The sequence below is a fragment of the Diabrotica virgifera genome, chromosome 9 (genome assembly GCF_917563875.1).
Source record: "Diabrotica virgifera virgifera chromosome 9, PGI_DIABVI_V3a".
Lineage (NCBI taxonomy): Eukaryota > Metazoa > Arthropoda > Insecta > Coleoptera > Chrysomelidae > Diabrotica > Diabrotica virgifera.
Window position 1 is genome coordinate 59,506,736 of NC_065451.1, and position 19,292 is coordinate 59,526,027.

Here is a 19,292-nt window from a genome sequence, read left to right on the forward strand (position 1 = left end):
ATTCAGTTTTTTAAAAACTAATTCTAAGCCAGTCAAACTTCTAGAATCTATTAATACTACATAAATAAAGAAGAATAAATAAGGCCAATGACTAAAAACACCGCTAACTTACATTATAATGCTTCCAATTGGATTTCTCCTTTTTTTTAATATATTGATTTTTTAACTGTAACTTTTTTATTTTTTTTATCTTAAAAAGTTCGTTAAAAAAGAATTTTGTAGGTTTTTGTAACAATTCTCAGTCACAAAAAGAGGTGGCATTGAAAGGGTTGGTAAAGGTGGTTTTTGCATGATATTACAAGTTTTAATTGTCAATAGCTCACTCAATTTTTGCCGTTAAAAAAATTATTGCAAACCAAGTTCTTGAAAATGAAATAAGCTACAATTTCCTATTTAAATATTTTTTCGTATCTCTGATGCTAATCTTTCTATTCCGAAGAAAAGGGCGTTTTTTATCAAACTACAAAAACTGGTTATTCGCTTTTAACTCCATTTTTTTTAAACTGAACATTCTAAGCCGATCAAACTTCTAGAACCTACTAACAATACATAAATCAAGAAAACCAAATCAGGTCAATGACAAATTTTAATTAGGGTGGTGATTAGGGGGTTGTTTACGATTACTTTTTTGCTGAAAAAAATAGGGACTGACATTCTTTTCATTATAAGTCACTTACTTTTTTTAACTAGAGATTTTTTTATTTCTGAAGATACATATTTTTAAATACTTTAAATTAGTTTCAACAAGTTATACTCGAAATGTGCATAGTTTTCCCGTCCTTTGACTTTGAAACTACAATATTTAGCATTTGACGAACTAGAGCCAACATATTATAATGAAGTATAGCTCGATTACTATTGGTCTTAAAGAAAATAAAAAAACTGTTCTGTTTATTTTTTTCAAAAGGTACATTTTTGTTAAGTCAAGTTGTTTTGATAAAACGAAAACTTTTTGAGTTATTAGCAGAAAACTGATTCAAAACATTGATTTTTTCGATATAACACTAACACTTTCGATAGCGAATAAAAACTATTAATTTTATCAAAAAAATGTATAAAACGTTTTTTGCTTATAATGAATGTTTTTACCAACTCTTGCAGTCAAAATATAATAAAAATTTCCGTCCCCGAGATGGGGTGGCAATCACCCCCATGGTAAAAGCGCCTTTCGGCATGATATAGATTTTGATCCTTGGACTATCCACTACTTATTCTCAAATTTTCAAGCAAATCGATCCATTCTATAAAAATGCGAGGTTTTGTCCTATTTTAAGCTTCATTACTTGGACTAACAGACATACAACCTATTAACGTTTTTCTGTTTTTAGCAGACTAATAATATCGACAAAATAGTTTTCCTTTTTTCTACCAATAATTACAGAACGCTTTTCAACACGCAATTTCTTCACTGTTGCATACATTGTATGCATTTTAGTATAAATGGACGGCCACTCCCATTCTTTTCGGGGAACCTAAAACCATTAGTTTTATTTTTAAATTTTGTTTTGCTTTGCCACAAAAGAATATTTCAAATGGCCATGAACATTTGCCTAAATCTGTAGGATTCTTTGAATTATGTTAGGTATGAAGATCTAAAGTTTTTAAAACAAAAGAAGGATTAACATAGACAAAAGAAAGTATTTCCTTGGAATCTTTTCAATAATAATAATTAGTAATTGTAAATAGTGAAAGTTTCAATACCGGCTCTTGTCAGGTAATGGAGGAATTTACTCCAAGGTCTTGGTAAAATAATAAAAGGTCCACATGTCCACAATAGAGGTATTTGTAGTGCATAATTATGAGAAAGGCCCCAACAGATTGAATTAGAAGTCATACAGTAGATAATTAATTGTACGACAGACGATTGTGGTGATTGTGTAATTATGTATATGAAATAAAAACAATGAATGGTTTAAAACAGTAAAAGAAGTGATAAAACCTTTGATAGAAGATGAAAGGATAGAAGTAAAAGACAAAATTCTTCAAAAATTTTCAATATACCAAATTGTCTTCAATAGTCAATGACACCATTGTTAACCAATATCAGAATTAATCCACCAATAATATACCAAATAATAAAAAGAAAAATAAAATATACACTAAGCATCAAAATTAACGCACCACCTTAAAAATGGGACATTTTTGATGTCTTGTATTTCCTAAACCTGTTGTCCGATTTTAGTGATTTTTTAATATGTTATAGCTTTATTCTTCCAAGAATATCGATGTAATATTGTTGCTAAACAGATAAGTGTCATTGTATACCGGGTGTAACAATGATATTGTGTTTTTTCCTCGAAGTTTGGAACACCCTGTGGAATATTCTGGCGTATATAAAATATTGAAATTAAAACTCAACTATAGCCTTAGGCTTTCTTAACATTGTGCTTTTTGATTCATTCGCTTATGTTGGATAATAAAAAAGTTAGGTACTTTAACAACTAGCAACGTTTTTCATCAATAGAGGGTGTTTCTAAATAAGTGCGACAAACTTTAAGGAGTAATTTTGCATGACAAAATGACCGTTTGTTTTATAAATATATGTCCGCAAATGCTTCGTTTCCGAGATACCGGATGTTGAATTTTTTCTTACAAACTGACGATTTATTTATTGCTCTAAAACCGGTTGAGATATGCAAATGGAATTTGGTAGGTTTGAAGAAGTATTACCCGTATGCACGCCAATGGTGAATATAAAATTCTTAATTGTATGCCAAAAAATGCGCAATAACTACCTCTTAAAACCTACTAAATTTTATTTGCATATCTCAACCGGTTTTAGAGCAATAAATAAATCGTCAGTTTGTAAGAAAAAATTCAACATCCCGTATCTCGGGAAACGAAGCATTTGCGGACATCTGTTTATAAGTAAATAGTCATTATTTTTTCATGCAGAATTACCCCTTAAAGTTTGTCGTACTTATTTAGAAACACCCTGTTTTAATGAATAACATGGCTAGTTGTAAAAGTACCTAACTTTTTTATTATCCCAGAGCGAATTAATCAAAAAGCAAAATGTTAAGAAAGCCTAAGGTTTCAGTTAGTTTTAATTTCAATATTTTATATACGCTAGAATATTCCACAGAGTGTTCCAAACTTTGAGGAAAAAACACACTATCATTGTTACACCCGGTATACAATGACACTTAAAAAAATCACTCAAATTGGACAACAGGTTTAGGAAATACGAGACATAAAAAATGTCCCATTTTAAGTGGTGCGTTAATTTTGATGCTTAGTGTATATTACTTGAACCTAATAGTACACCAATAGTATATTAAGATGTGAACTTGTGGATGCTAAAGCAGCATTTAAAAAAAGAATATGCATATAAAATTTGGACATAAAAATGTCATAAATGGAGGTTGTAATGAAGACTAAAGCGTTATCATCATCATCAGCCCGTTTTAAGTCCACTGCAAGGTATAGGCATCCTCTTTTTGTATCCAAAGTGCACGCTCCTATGCATTATGGATCCAATTTTTCATCTTTCGCAGATCAACTTGCTGTCGTGTAAGTGGTCTTCCTTTGTTTCATTTATCTGTTCTTAGTCTCCATTGAGTTAACTTGGGTACCTACCTTCCATTTTTCATCCTTGCCACATGACCAGCCCATATCCCTTTCAATCTGCAACCACTCTTTATAACATATGTAACTCTGGTTCTGTGATCTTGTCTTTTATAGTGAAGAGTGAAGATAAAATAATGAAAAGTGTTAATAGGAATGAGGAAGTAAGATTGGTATTGACTAATAAAATGCCAGAAATGCATTACATAGACGCATTATGGAAAATATCAAAAATTTAAATTTATAAAAGGAAAGAAACGATAATTGAAATAACATAAAGGTAAAGGAATTGATATAGGGTTAAAATCTTGCATATAGGTTCTTTGCCTTCCGTGCAAACAAATTTACCTAGTTCAGAAGTGTCAAAATAAGCTTGGTTTGGACCACCAAAATCTTAAAGATAGTAACAAATTTTAAATAGAGAAGAAATTAGTGTCCAATAATTCCGCTTAGAATAGTGGTGTAGCTGATTGGGTAGACTGAGTAGCTCAGGGGGCTGAATTGCTATCACTGCCGGTTCCAAGTTTGGACAAAGAAGGAGGCTTCACAGGGGAGGTTAACCTACCTGTGACAAAGAAGATCGAACGGATCACAGATTACAAAATGGCAACAAATACGGAAAAAAATAAGACTCGGAAGCTGGAACAGAACATCACATCCTGGAATTCAAAAGACCAAGAGATTACTCTAAGCAGGAGTATTGTATATTACTATAAATAAATAAACTCCAAGCAGGAGTAATTAGCAATACTACTACTTCACAAGAAATATGAAAAGCGGAATATACTTAATGCAAGTTACAGCGATTTTAGCTCAAGAAGCGAAAATACCACTTCTTGGCTGAAATAGCACTCTAGCCATATACTTGACGTAAGAAAACTAAACGGAAACTTATCAAGACTGATAAGAAACTTGTGCGCCCATAATTAATTACATACAAACGATAGGTATGTATTACATGTACATACTTGTACATACTTCGACCACAAGCCACAACAAAAATATACATTTAGCAAAGCCATAGGCCAAAAGTCGATGACCCTTCCTTAAAGTACCCCGCACAAACCTTATGGAAATTAGGTCCCAGTGGATTTTGTTCATACTTTGAGAAAATACTCTTTAAAGCATCCTGATAAAATGTTTTCATGCTCATGGGCACATCTAGATCGTATGCAGGATTTTCAAGATATAGAGGCACAAACTCGGAAAATAATAAAACTTACCGGGTATTCCAATTCCCTGAGTTACTGGTTATTTGGCAACATGTAGAAGTTTGGATTAAATAAAAGTACTAGTAGTCTAGGATTTTTTTCCTGGCTATCAGTACCTGGTGTCTAAGGCACGTCATACTTTGGAGATTCGAGAGCTTTCGGTACTAAATTAATGTAAACTGATTACTCACAGGTTTTTGGGGCTGCTGAACGTGAAAACGCCATCAGATCCGACCCCAGGAGCACCTGATGCCTAAGGCAGGTCTTCTTCTGGAGTTTCGACAGGTTTCGGTATTAAATTGATGCAGATGGGTATTACTCATGGGGTTTTGAAGCTGCTGAACACAAATACGCCATCAGAATAGACTTAGTAAAAGACTCTGAAGTATCTCTAGTGGCCACGATGAATATCACTATCAAAATAGAATATAGTAAATCGACCTTCAAATAAATGAAGGAAAAACATTGTCAGATATAAATTGAGTTTATATTTTTATAAATAATTAAAACAAAGAATAGCACAACATTCGTGGGTCGGACCTGATAGTGTATGCATGTTCAGCAACCCCAAAAACCTAAGAGTAGTCCATTTGATTCTTCCGAAACTCCAGAAGATAACCTGTCTTAGGTACCAGGTGCTCCTGTGTCTGTGTTGATCACGTATGCGTGTTCAGCATATCCAAAAACTTATAACTACTCCGTTTGCGTTAATGTAGTACCGAAGACCCGCGAAACTCCAGGAGCCCCTTTCATTGACCTTGGAAACCAGGTGCTCCGGGAGTCGGTTCTGGTGGCATATTCGTGTTTAGTGACCTCAAAAAACCCTCCAGTAATTCATTTGCATCAATTAAATGCCGAAAACCATCGAAACTCTAGGAGACGACGTCCCTTGCAGTGGCCCTGGCCACCACGTGCTCCGGAGGTCAATTTTGATGGCATATTCGTGTTTAACGATCCCAAAAACCCATGAGTAATCTGTTTATATCAATTTATCGTCGAAAACCCTCGAAACTCTAGAAGATGACTTCCGTTGAAGGTCAAGGTGAAAGTAAAGATCGCCATTGGATAGCCAGGAAAAAAACCTAGACTACTAGTACTTTTCTTGGGTGAAGTCGAGTTCGCTCCGCTTCGTTCAGGTATATTTTAGAAGGGTACGAATTGGCTCCCGCATGAATGCGGGTAGGCTCTCATATAATCGCGGAAACATTAGACATTGTTGCCAAATCGTGTAATATTTATACTGCTTAGGAAATTTACATAGTGATATAGACTTTTTATAGGAAAATTATACTTTTAGACAAATACTTTTAGAGTTTGTTTTAGTTCAACATTGGCATATGTGGCAATTTTAACACAAATTATCGGTGTCGGCCGGTATGCGCTCGACCGTTTTGCGCTCTTACCTGAAATCGGCCGGTTTGCGCTCTACACTCTAATACCCGAAAGTTAAGTTAGGACCGAAGGGTTAGGTCTTCCTCCTTTCCCATAGATATTTCTAGGAAGGTACCTGTTTCTAACAAAAAGAGAAAATTTGAAAGAAGTGACAACGCTGGGTGATATTTTCGACATGTTTAGGTAAAATAAATTTTGTCTATGGGAGCCAATTCGGACTCTACCTTTTTTAGTTCAGGTAAAATTCTTACCATTGGGAGCGAACTCGACCCCGTCCCTTTTCTTTGATCTAGACTTCCACATGTTGCCAGCAAACCAGTAACTCAGGGAATTGGAATACCCAGTAAATTTTATAATTTTCCGTGTTTGTGCCTCTATATCTTGAAAAACCTCCATACGATCGAATTGTGCCCATGAGAACTTTTCATCGCAATGCTTCAAAGAGTATTTTCTTAAAGTACGAACTAAATCCACTGGGACCTAATTTCCATAAGGTTTCTGCGGGGTACTTTAATAACTACCCAATTACAACTAACATTACACGGTTATATGACCCTACAGTTGACAAACCAGATTACAAGTGAAGCATTCTATAATCAATTTTCCGACAATTTCTATCCTTATCTACTCATCTGAGGGACCGCAGAGGTTCGAATACAATAAGCGTCTCTTTGTAAAGATAATGAAGTCGACTTTACTAAGTAACAAGACATTTACTCAACAAACACACTACACACTACTCCTCTATTATTGTAAAACTATTGTGACTGGCTAAATAACTAATGTAAATACCGTTAAAAAAATTTAAACACCTTAAACATCCTTCTCAAAAAGGATTGAACATTTATGGGCGATCTACATGCCAAGATTGGTAGGATACAATTGGGAGAATTTCTAGGAGAGTTTAGGTTTGCAGAAAGAAATATGAGAGGAGACTAATTTGGTTAATTATTTGTAGCTGCAGAAGAGTTTGTGATTAGTTTGTAATACTTACTTGAAAGTCCCATATAGAAGATTATACACATGGAAGGATGGAAGTCACCCCAAAATATTTTGGGCCGCTTAGTGAGAAATCAAATAGAGATATGATTACAGTTCATATTTTAATGAGTGACAGGCGTGAAAAAAAGAAAAAATTTAGTGTGATTTTTAATTTCAAATATTTCATTCAAAAGAAACTTTTTGTTTATTCTAAGGGACTCTCGGCCTTCGGTCATAATGTAATCTTTAAATCTGCGTTTAAATTTTTCAAAAATATTTATTAGTTCTATCATCATTCGAAAAAAAAATAATCCATTTAAATAGCATTGGACCAAGAGTATGCGCCTATTCCCTTAAATGCCTTGAATGAATGCATGTATGGTCGCATTAAGAAATTTTATTATTTAACTTGGAAAGAAATTGGTTGGTTATAAAGATGAAAATGAAGTCACTGCTTCAACAAGCACTAACATCTGAGTCATCTATAAAATAGGTGTAATATCCAAAAAGGTGTAATATTTTTACATCTAGAAAGTTGTTCTGAAGCTATTTCCTTGTGGCATTTTTATAATAAACTATTTGCAATGGGAAATAAACCACAATTTTACCAAAAAAAAAAAGATTTTATTAACATTTCGACGCCCAGCCCAAGTCGGGTGTCTTAATAAGATCATTTTTTTGGTAAAATTGTGGCTTATTTCCCATTGAAAATAGTTTATTCATCTAAAAAGTATCGAAAAACAAGCTCAAATGTGTAATTGTGATCAATAATTTATTTGTGTGTATGAAATTTATGAAGTACTTCATGTGCAAAATAATTACATGTATGTATGTATAGTGCAGTTACTGAAGGTTTTCACCTCCGATTTCGTTGAACCTCCATCGATTTTCATGAAAATTGGTGAGTCGATAGAGGATACCTCAAGGAATAAAGGTGACCTAATGCCAACTTGCGCTTTTACGCTGGGGTGGATGCCACCCCTTCTCGGGGGTGAAAAATGTTCTATTAAAAATAATACCATAAATCGATAGAAAATACATTCTAAAGAAAAATTGTTATATAAAGTTATTAATACAAATCAATACTTTTTGAGTTATTAAAGATCAAAGATTTTATTTTTTCGTAAAAAATGCATGTTTAGCTGTTTTTTAGGTTTAACTCAAAAACTGTAAGCTTTTACAAAAAAGTTATTATCAAAATTGAAGATAATCAAAAACTGAATACACTCCTCACTTAAAAATCTAAACTAATGTTAATTCAAAGTGAGGTAGGGGTAACTGAATGTATATTTTTTTCGACGAGTACTCAAATTTAAGTATTCAAGCCTATATAATGGGACAACGATGCATTTTATAAACTATCTGCTAAACACTTTTCCAAGTAAATACTTTGGAATACCTATCAAATGAGCTCCAGAAGAATTTAATAGCTTCAACATCAAGCAAGTTATGAGCCCTCTCGAATTTTTTAGGGAAAAGTGAAAAATTAAACATACGCCATCTCCACAAAAATTAAAATTTATAGTAATCATTTACAATAATTTCTTTACATTAGCATAAGTAATGATTTAAACAATTTTGATCGGTTTAGAACGCACATTTTTGAAAAAAACTTATAATTTAAAAAAATCAGAATTTTTAATATTATCCTAATTTTCATTTTCTTTTGATAATAACTTAAAAAATACTCAATATACGTAAAAAATTATACATAAGCAAATTTTAGGTTTTTCTGTATCAAATATTTTACCTGTTTTACTATTTCTGTAGGGTAAAAAATAACCGAGATAGAAACGTTTAAAGCTTAAATTTTGGTGCGAAACCATGTAACCGGGGCCATTTAACTTTTTATTTTTAAAAAATAAGGTATCTAAAATACTAAATTTAACGTGGTTTAATAGCACTTGTAATTATCTTTCAAATGGGTTTTAACTGAACCTGATATTGTAAAAATTAACGGAGTTATTAAAAAAAATAATATTTTTTGGAAACATTTTTAAAAAATAAATTTTGAAAAATTTTTGGAGCATAAATTTTAATGCTATCAACTTGTTCGGAGCTCGTTTGATAGATATTTTTAAATACTTCGACAAATGTTTTGTAAGTTTATGTTATAAAATGCATAATTTTCCCGTTATTTAAGATTAATATTTAGATTTGGGTATTCGCCGAAAAAAATATACGTTCAATTACCTATATAACTCACTTCTAGTTAACATTAAAAGGTTTTTATAGTAAGTTTATTTTATTTTTTATTAGCTTCAATTTTGGTAATATTAACTTTTTTGTAAAAACTTATAGTTTTTGAGTTATTTATGAAAAATCGGTTAAAAACATGCATTTTTCTCACGAAAAATTAAAATCTTTGATCTTTAATAACTCAAAAAGTTTTGATTTATTTTAATAACTTTATATAACACATTTTGCTTAGAATTTGTCCTTGTATTGAATTATGGGGTTATTTTAAAAGAAATTATTTTCACCCTCCAGAAGGGGTGGCATCCACCCCCAGGATAAAAGCGTAAGTTGGAACCATGTCGCCTTTGTTCCTTGAGATATCCTCTAACCACTCACCAATTTTCGTACAAATCGATGGAGTTTTAACGAAATCGGAGGTAATAGCTCATATCCACCTTCAGTAATTGCACTAGTAGTTCGAAATAAATCGTTAATTTTAAATAAAACATAAATATTCTATTATTATAGATAATTATTTTTTATATACATAGTAGTTGTTTTTAGAAATAAATAAATTTTATTGCATATCAAATGCTTTATATAAATTGATTTCCCCAAAAATTACTTTATTATTATTCCTTCATTCAACCCGTGGTTCCAATGGAGCCAAATGGTAATTACCTAATGCACCTATTTTTTCGGTAGACGAAAAACAATCTTGTCAATCTTTGTCATCATCATCATCTTTGACAAAAAAATCATTGTGATTTAAAAAACACTAATAATCTTAACTTACATAGTGTTATCACTTCCGAAAAGACAATGAACTTCCGGTAACAATTGAACTGAACTCACCCATATTCGTCTGAGGATATTCATAGCGGGATCTCGTGTCCTTCCCCAACATCTACCACCAGCATCACTTAAGTCACCTAACACTCTCATAACACAATATCCCACTACATTTTCAACGACACTAGTGGAAACCGCACTTTACTCAACATCCTCAAGGAAATTCCATAGGAAATCATACGGTTTTTTCGTCGAACGCAAAGATAAGAAGGAAGACAGAGCTAGCAACTTGGCGAGCGCGAGATAGTGAGAGAGAAAGCAGTGGTCACTCTCAAAAGGTCGAACAACGACTGACATTTTCCGGTTATGTAAAAGCGATGGTTGTGTTGGTTCGGCCGCCGGTATATAACTTTGAATATTCCAATCTAAAACCCGATACCAGACGAGCGGAATTAATTATGTATTTATAAGACGAAGAGGTAAGTCTGCATGCAACAAAAAATAACACGGCCGTATGGAGTTGTTACTCGTAAATGTGTTAATGTTAAACTCTGCTTCGCTTTATTGGTTACAGTCACCTGTTACTTTTCAGTTTTTGCATCATTACTTTGACAACAAACAACAAGATGTTTCATTATACAGTGTGATTCAATATTACAACTATTTCACTTAGATCAACTTCACTTATGTCTTGCCTTTTCTAAGTTTTAGGAAGGATACTGAAAGTAAGCCTCGTATGGTGATTAAATGAGATTCTCAGTTCGGTTACAGACAAGGATGTGGTACTTTGGATGCACTCACTGCCATAATAACTCAACTTCCTAATATAAGGTCATAACCTGGAGCTTTCTTAGTTTTTAATCTATATTTAATAGCACTTTTTCCTTCTCTTTTTGATACTGTTTTAATTTGCTTCAGTGGCGGCCCGTGAGGTAGTGCCATAGAGCCATGGCACTACCTTGCTAACTATCCATAAACATATTTTTTATCTTCAAAACTTTTTAATTCCTATTAATTTTTGTGTGTATTTCTTTTGATCTTCATAAATTATATAAAATATGGCAACTATGGGCGCAATACAATCCCTGCCGACAGCGGAGAGTATTCGACAGGAGAATCTCCTTCGCGCCGAAGTCAGTACTGGCACGAGTAAAGAGAGAAAGATTTTACGAGCATTATATGTAAGTGACAGAGAAAGAGCTATATTGGACTATTAGTATACCTTAACATTAGAATCTCTGTGCCAGGCACGAGGGTATGAAGCCAGGTCTATTTATTTTGAGTTTCTTTACGTGCTGGTTTGTCGCTTTTATTATGTATATTTTCTGTTAAAAAGTTTTTGTATTTATAATTAAACTTTTGGTGCATCATGATCGTGGGTAGTTTGATAATATTTTGATTATTTCTTAAGTTTAATTTATTAATTGACAATAAAGATTAGTATTTTAAATTTTTTTTTTGGTGGTTTTTCGCTAGAAAAAAAACTACAAATGTTATAAGGTGTTGTGGAGCTTTCGAGTTAGCTTTAAGAGGTCACGACGAAAAAGAAAATTCAGAAAATAGAGGCATATTTAAGGAGCTGGTCAATTTTAGCGCCGAATTAGACAACGACTTAAAGGTTCATATTATTCAAAGTACCAGATCTTTCAAAGGTCTACCTTCTCCGGACATTTAGTTGCTTCTAATTTATTTATGTCGGAGAAGTTTTCTGCTTATAAGCATCAGTTCTCCGAATCATTTCTTAATGAACCATGGAGACTGGAGACAATTTTAATTTTTAAGCAAAACTCGGTTTAAAACTGAATTAGAAGTAGGTACTGTATTAGCGAGACGAATTAAGTACTACCTCTGGGGCTGTTTCGCTATCGGTTTTATTGTAGAGGGAAGGTTCAAAAAGCACATTTGAAGAAACTATTAAACTTTTAAGTATTTTAGTTACCATTCCTATATCAACATCTGAAGCAGAACGCTGTTTTTCGATGTTTACATCGAAACCTAGTGCTTTAGGTATGCTATCTGCAGAAAAACATTTTGTAAATTGTATTGATAATTTTAATTATAAAGTCATTGAAAACTTTGCAACCAAAAAATAGAAGAATGAACTTCATATATCGTAAACTTTAAAAGTGACATTACAAAAATTTGTGCATGTGTGTGAATAATGAAATAGTATTATTTTTATAAATTGGTAAATAGAGACTAAATCGTAATAACAATTTTCAAGCACTATCAGCAGTAAATGCTGGTGGTAGGTTAAGAGGTTTTTATTATTAATTAATTTACGGAACTGTTTTGATCAATGTTGGACAATTGCTTGGCACCTCAGATCAATAAACTTAAGATATGTACATAAGATAAAAGTATCCGCGCATATTTTTTTTAGTTTTTGTTGTCAGTATACCTTTTTTTGACAATATCGTGAATCCGTCACTAAAAATTTTGGCGGCTGCCCAGTTGTGGCACTACCTTCTTAAAGTGGTACGAGCCGCCACTGATTTGCTTACTTGGCTGTTGGATTGTTTCCAATAGACTTTCATAAATAGCTCCATCTTCTTCAGCACTGACAGAGTGTAGGTGACTGGTATGAGCAATCGGTATCTGCAGTTGGAGTTAAATTTTGAAGATACTTTTCAGCGTAGGAGTTTTTGTGCTAAGCTATTGTATTTTTTAGCTGTCTTGAGGCTATATTGTGGCTTGTTTTATTTTGATGCTGCATTGCTTGTTTTATATTGATGCTGCATTGCTTGTGTTTTGTCATATCTTCCGTGGTCGACTCTTTTCTTTAATTCGGTTTCTAATATTGATAGGGCAGTTTCTTAGAAAAGTGCAATAAATTCGTATAGGTATTGCAATTTCAAGTTCTCATTTTGTTTTTAGAGAAATGTTGGTTTATTTTTTATTTATTTCTTCCTTATACTGATTCCAGTCGGTCTTGTAATTGTGCAGATTCGCTGGACGTTTCTTCTCAACAAATCTTGAATTTAGCGACGCTATTAGAGCGTATGGTCTGAAGCAATTTCATAATTAGCTACAATATTTAGATATCTTTCTTCAACGCCATTGCTTACAAAGAAATCAAGACTGTCAGGAAGTTTACTAGAGTCAGTGGGCCTGTAGGTAGGTGTATTAATAGATATGTGATGTGTTTGGCTGCACCACTTGAAAAATGATTCTAAGGGTAAAAACATGCCGCAGATACATTCATGGATGAGCGCAGATGAGAGGTTTACATCGATGACGGGCAGAACATACCGAAGACACTTTCCGTATCCTGTTTTGGCATCGATATCCCTGTAAACCGCGACGCAAGGTCGCGAAGGTGAACGGGTGACACATCCTTGGTATGTGCGATTTCATAAGAAAATGAAGATTTGTTTTGATATCGATGTAGCGACCGCGATCGCGACCTACACTACACCGCGCTCATCCATGTATCTTCGTCATGTTTTTACCCTATAACTCTACCTGGTGGAGACAGTCGAGAGCCCCAACTTACATGTTTTACATTTTAGTCAGTACCGGCAAAAAATCTATATATGTATTACTAAGTGAATTAAAATAATTAGTAAATTATTCTTTATTAGGTGAATAGTTTGGTGGAAGATATGCTGCAGACTTGCTATTGGTCCAAGCCAATCTTCTATGATAATACTTGCTGCCTGCAGGTGTGTGTGTAAAGCTACTGATTCCGGAATGGCATGCTTTAAGAACAGAAGGTATGCTAATAGGCAACACCAAGAGAACTAGAGAGGAGGGCACAGTACTTTGAGGAACTGCTAAACCCAGAGAAAAATTCAAATAAAATACACACAAACTGGAGCGTAGCAAAACAACAATGAGGCCGAAATAAACGAAGCGTCATATCAGGAGATAAGTATATGGGAAGAAGAAGTATCAGATCAAGAAATACGTGTTTGGAATGACGAAGAGACACTACGTATTTAGGAAAAGAAAATACTAAGGAAGATCTTTGGACCTGTGCTCCAAACGCCAACATAATAAAAGAAACAGAGTCCAGAAGACCCAAATGAGTAGGAAACCGCAGAAGATATTCTGACGAAAGAACAGTAAGGCTGATATGAGAAGAAGACCACCTGGACCGCCCTCCAGTCCGGTGGCGAGATAATATAGCAGGAAACCTGAAAGTTATGGACGTGGAGAACTGGATGGAGACTGCTCAAAACAGAGAGGAGTGGAGACATGTTGTCGAGTCCGCTGAAACCCACGAATGGTTGTAAGCCACGGAGTAAGTAAGTAAGATCAGGAGATAAAGGAAATAAAGCAGCTGAAGAATAACAAGAGTCCAGGAGTCTGTACTCAACATCCTCAAGGAAATTCCATAGGAAATCATAAGGTTTTTTTTGTCGAACGCAGAGATAAGAAGGAAGACAGAGTTGGCGATTTGGCGAGCGCGAGATAGTGAGAGAGAAAGCAGTGGAAGATTTCCGGTTATGTAAAAGCCGATGGTTGTGTTGGTTCGGCCGCCGGTATATAACTTTGAATATTCCAATCTAAAACATACCAGACGAGCGGAATTAATTATGTATTTATAAGACGAAGAGGTTAGTCTGCATGCAACAAAAAATAACTCGGCCGTATGGAGTTGTTACTCGTAAATGTGTTAATGTTAAACTCTGCTTCGCTTTATTGCTTACAGTCACCTGTTACTATTCAGTTTTTGCACCATACTTTGACAACAAACAACAAGATGTTTCAATATACAGAGTGAATCAATATTACAACTATTGGTAGTCGAAAGGTGAGTGTCCACAAAGGAGACTACACTACAATCTCTTAAGATTTTTGTCTCATAAGAAATTTATTTGAAGTTTGGCTACTGAAACAAAGAACGGAGAAAATGTTACTAGTAACAGAAATGGACTTCTGGAGAAGAGCAGCAGGCAAATCAAGAAGAGATCGGATACCAAATCAGAGAATACGAGAAATGATGGGAGTCACACATATAATAATTGATGACATAAAAACAAAACAACTAGTATGGTACGGCCATGTACAGAGAATGCCAGATGACAGGATCCCTAAGCAGATTTTGGCATGGACACCACAAGGGAGAAGAACAAGAGGAAGGCCGAGAAGAAGCTGGAAGGAGGGAATTGAAAAAGAACTAGAGGAAAGAGAAATCCCTCCAGGTCTATGGTTAAACAGAGAAGAATGGCGGTTTGGAGTCAGAAGGCGTCGGAGAACGCTGTAAATCGATAGTAGTAGTAGAAATTTATTTCAGATATGTGTCCACAGAACATGAGATATATCTCTGAAACAGCTGAGTTTATGCCACTTGAGAGTTTACTCTTATAAGACGCAAGCTGGCCCTGCTGACAACCACCTGACATATTTGACAATAAAAAACAGGGTTTTCTAACGACACAGGTATGAACGATATTGTACAAGTAATTTATTCTATTTCAAAATTAATAACCAAGTCCACACTCTACTATGGTTCAATATACTCCCTTATATCACTAGGCAAGGGACATTTAACCACAATAATTATCCTATAAGAGCGAGTCATTGCTGAACTAACGAATCCTTATTGCGAATGTAGCAAAGTGGTAAGCTTAAACCATATCTTATTAGAATGTCACTTAAATTAAAACCGGACCCAATTGAAGGGTACAGGCAGAGAACTATGTCAATTTTTGCAGAAAATGAGTTTCTGGTCCCCTCTGTTAGCCAGCGATCTCGACTACCATTCTCTTTAATCAATCACCGCTATGATCTTGTTCAGTCAGGAATAACATTATTTTAATTTCTCTAGTCAGGCTAAGAAGGTGGCAAGTCCGCGCGGTTCCGGCGACAATAGTGCTATGTCATGTTGTACACATAGGCTGATGCCATCGCTGCAATTCCAGCAAATTTAGTAAATAAACGAGTTTTCGTCAGTGCATAAAAAATAATAAACAAACACCAGAGAGTCTTAACCTTTAAAACCATTTTTCTCCAAACTTATTATTTTGACATAGCACCTTCTTTTCCTGTACCCTTCTATTGTATACCGAATTATCAAAAACTAAACTTCCCACGCCCATAAATATTTGCACAATCCTCACCAAATATATTGGTGAAAATATAATAAACATTTTAATAACTTTATTTCTACCTTCAAAATTAAGTTATAAACCATTACTTGTCTTCTTTTAGTGATGGATACTTCTACTATATCCGCTGGTAGCATTTCCGGTGTGTGCAAAGCTTGGATGCTATTCCCGAGTGAGAAAAGTTTTTACCTTTGTTGTGTTGTCTTTCTAATCTTTTAACCTGAGAAGAATTCATAACTAACAGATAAATATACGTTTATACAGTGATTGCTGAGGCAAGACAACAAGTGTCTACCTTCAGAGTTAACTGGGTAAATTATCAAGAACATATCTCAAAAAAAGAAGCTATTTTAAAGTTATGTAAAAGCCGATGGTAGAATGGTGGGCCGCCGGTATATAACTTTGATTATTCCAATCTAAAACCCGATACCAGACGAGCGGAATTAATTATGTATTTATAAGACGAAGAGGTAAGTCTGCATGCAACAAAAAATAACACGGCCGTATGGAGTCGTTACTCGTAAATGTGTTAATGTTGCGTTTATATATCTGCTTCGCTTTATTGGTTACAGTCACCTGTTACTTTTCAGTTTTTGCATCATTACTTTGACAACAAACAACAAGATGTTTCAATATACAGAGTGAATCAACATTACAACTATTTCACTTACGCTTAGGCCAATTTCACTTGGCCTTGCTCAAAGTTTTAGGAAAGGTACTGAAAGTAAGACTCGAATAGTGGTTAAATGAGAAAAACCATTTCCAAATTCTCAGTTCAGTTACAGACAAGGATTTTGTACTTTGGATGCACTCACTACCATAGTAACTCATCTTCCTGTAATAAGATCATAGCCTGAAACTTTTTTGGTGTTAAATATATATCTAATACAACGTTCTCTTTTTGATACTGGTTTAATTTGCTCACTTGGTTGTTGGTTTGTTGCTAGACTTTCATAAATGTATGTGTAGCTTCATCGTCTTCAGCACTGATAGAGGGTAGAGGTTGAAATACTTCTTCAAATTATTTTCCAAACATCTCTGCTTTTTCTTGATCTGTTCTCGCCCATCATGGCCCATCTGGGTTTCTTAATGCTGGGATGTGTTTACTGGGTTGTTTTAATTTCCTGGTGGCCTTCCAAAATGAATAATCGGTATCTGCTGTTTGTGTTACATTTTGAAGATAATTTTCAACGTAGGAGTTTTACGTTACTAAGAAATAGGTTAATTAAAATACCTTCTTCTTCAGGTGCCATCTCCGCTACGGTGGTTGGCAATCATCATAGCTATTTTAATTTTTGAGGCAGTAGCTCTAAACAGTTGTTTTGAGCTGCATCCAAACCATTCTCTCAGGTTCTTCAGAAATGAAATTCGTCTTCTTCCGATGCTTCTTCTGACATCTATCTTTCCTTGCATTATGAGTCGCAGGATGCCATACTTCTCGCCCCGCATCACATGTCCGAGATACTGTAGTTTTCTTTCTTTAATTGTAAGTTCAACTTCCTTCTCTTCACCTATTCCTCTCAGTACTTTGTTGTTCGTAACTCTATCTACCCAGGAAACCTTCATAATTCTTCTATAGGTCCACATTTCAAAGGCGTTAAGTCGTCTCATTGTCTCTACATTTAACGTCCATGATTCCACTCCATAGTATAGTATCTACATTGTATACATAACATTTTGTTAGGCGTACTTTAAGAGCTAATGTTAAATCTTTGCTACATAGGACGTTTTTCGTTTTCATAAAATTAGAACGTGCTTTTTCGATTCTGACTTTGATTTCTGCAGTGTAGTCATTACTTTCTGTTATAAGTGTTCCTAGGTAAGTGTACTTTTTTTACTCTTTCGATCTGCTGGCCCTCTACTATCAAGATTTCGTTAGTATTATGGTTGTTTTTACTAATTTTCGTCTAACTTCGTCTTTACTAACTTCGTCTTTTTGATATTGAGGGAGAGTCCGTACTCCCTACTGCACCTTACTATTTTACTCATGAGTCTTTTGCAGGTCTTGTAAACTATCGGCTATTATTACTGTATCATCTGCATATCTGATGTTCTTAACTAAAACTCCATTTAGTCTTATGCCGACTGTTTCATCTTCCAGAGTTTCTCGCACTACCTCTTCAGAATAAGCGTTAAATATTAGAGGTGATAGTATGCAGCCTTGCCTGACTCCTCTCTTTATTTCCATTTCTTCAGATGTTTCTTTTTCAATTCTTACTATTGCTCGCTGATTGTAATAGAGGTGTGTTATTACTCTTAAATCTCTTTCATCTAGGTTTTTAGTTTTCAGAATTTCCATGAGTCGATCATGTTCTACTTTATCAAACGCTTTATTGTAGTCTATAAAACAGACGTAAAGGGGACGGTTAACATCCAAACATCTGTGTGTCAGCACGTTAAAGGAGAATAATGTCTCTCTGGTACACATACCATTGCGGAACCCATATTGAGTGTCACTAATATCCAGCTCCAGTTTAGAGTATTTTCTGGCGTGGATAATTTGGTCCAAGCCAATCTTCTACGATACTTGCCGCCTGCAGGTGTGGCTTATAACGGCGGCACCTGCTCTAGCATGCCTTTCAGCACCAATATGAAAGGTAAGTAATTAGGAGCTATACGAAAAGCTAAAATACTTCTTCTTTCTCATAATCCTTAGTGCCCTTTAGGGCGTCGGATGTCGGGTTCCGCCTTTTATCCATTTCTTCCAATTGCTTCTATTGGTTGCCAGGTTCTTCGTATCCCTCATACTCATGTATCTCCTTTCACCAAGCTAAAATACAAATATGTATGGAAGTATATTAAATACAACAGGAACGGGGAAGAGTTATAAAGCAGCAAAGAAAAAAACAAACCTGACCTACAGGAAAAAGAAACAAGACTACTGGGAAATGACACTACAAGATATTGAAAATCCTATGATAAACAAAGAGAATATTATTAAGAGCCTACGGGTCTGGAAAGTGCATGCTTCTACAGAAGTAAAGAAGGTATGAATACGCTAATGGGCGACTTATCAAGAAAACTAGAGAGGTGTTCATAGCACTTTGAGGAACTGCTAAACTCTGAGGAAAATTCCAGTAAAATACACACAAACCGAACCGTAGCAAAACAAGAA

General features: G+C 34.6%; 1 protein-coding gene across 9 annotated transcripts in view; it reads right to left on the reverse strand.

The window, feature by feature from the left end:
• The window catches only part of LOC114331514 (uncharacterized), a 741,127-nt gene that overhangs the window by 207,234 nt on the left and 514,601 nt on the right, over positions 1 to 19,292 (reverse strand). The window contains exon 1 of one of the 9 annotated variants that reach the window (XM_028281107.2): positions 10,185 to 10,476. The exons of the other annotated variants lie outside the window; for them this stretch is intronic. Coding sequence (XP_028136908.2) covers positions 10,185 to 10,274 — 90 coding nt within the window. The 5' untranslated portion in view covers positions 10,275 to 10,476. Of the gene's footprint in view, positions 1 to 10,184; positions 10,477 to 19,292 lie in introns of those variants that run through there. 9 annotated transcript variants of the gene reach the window in all.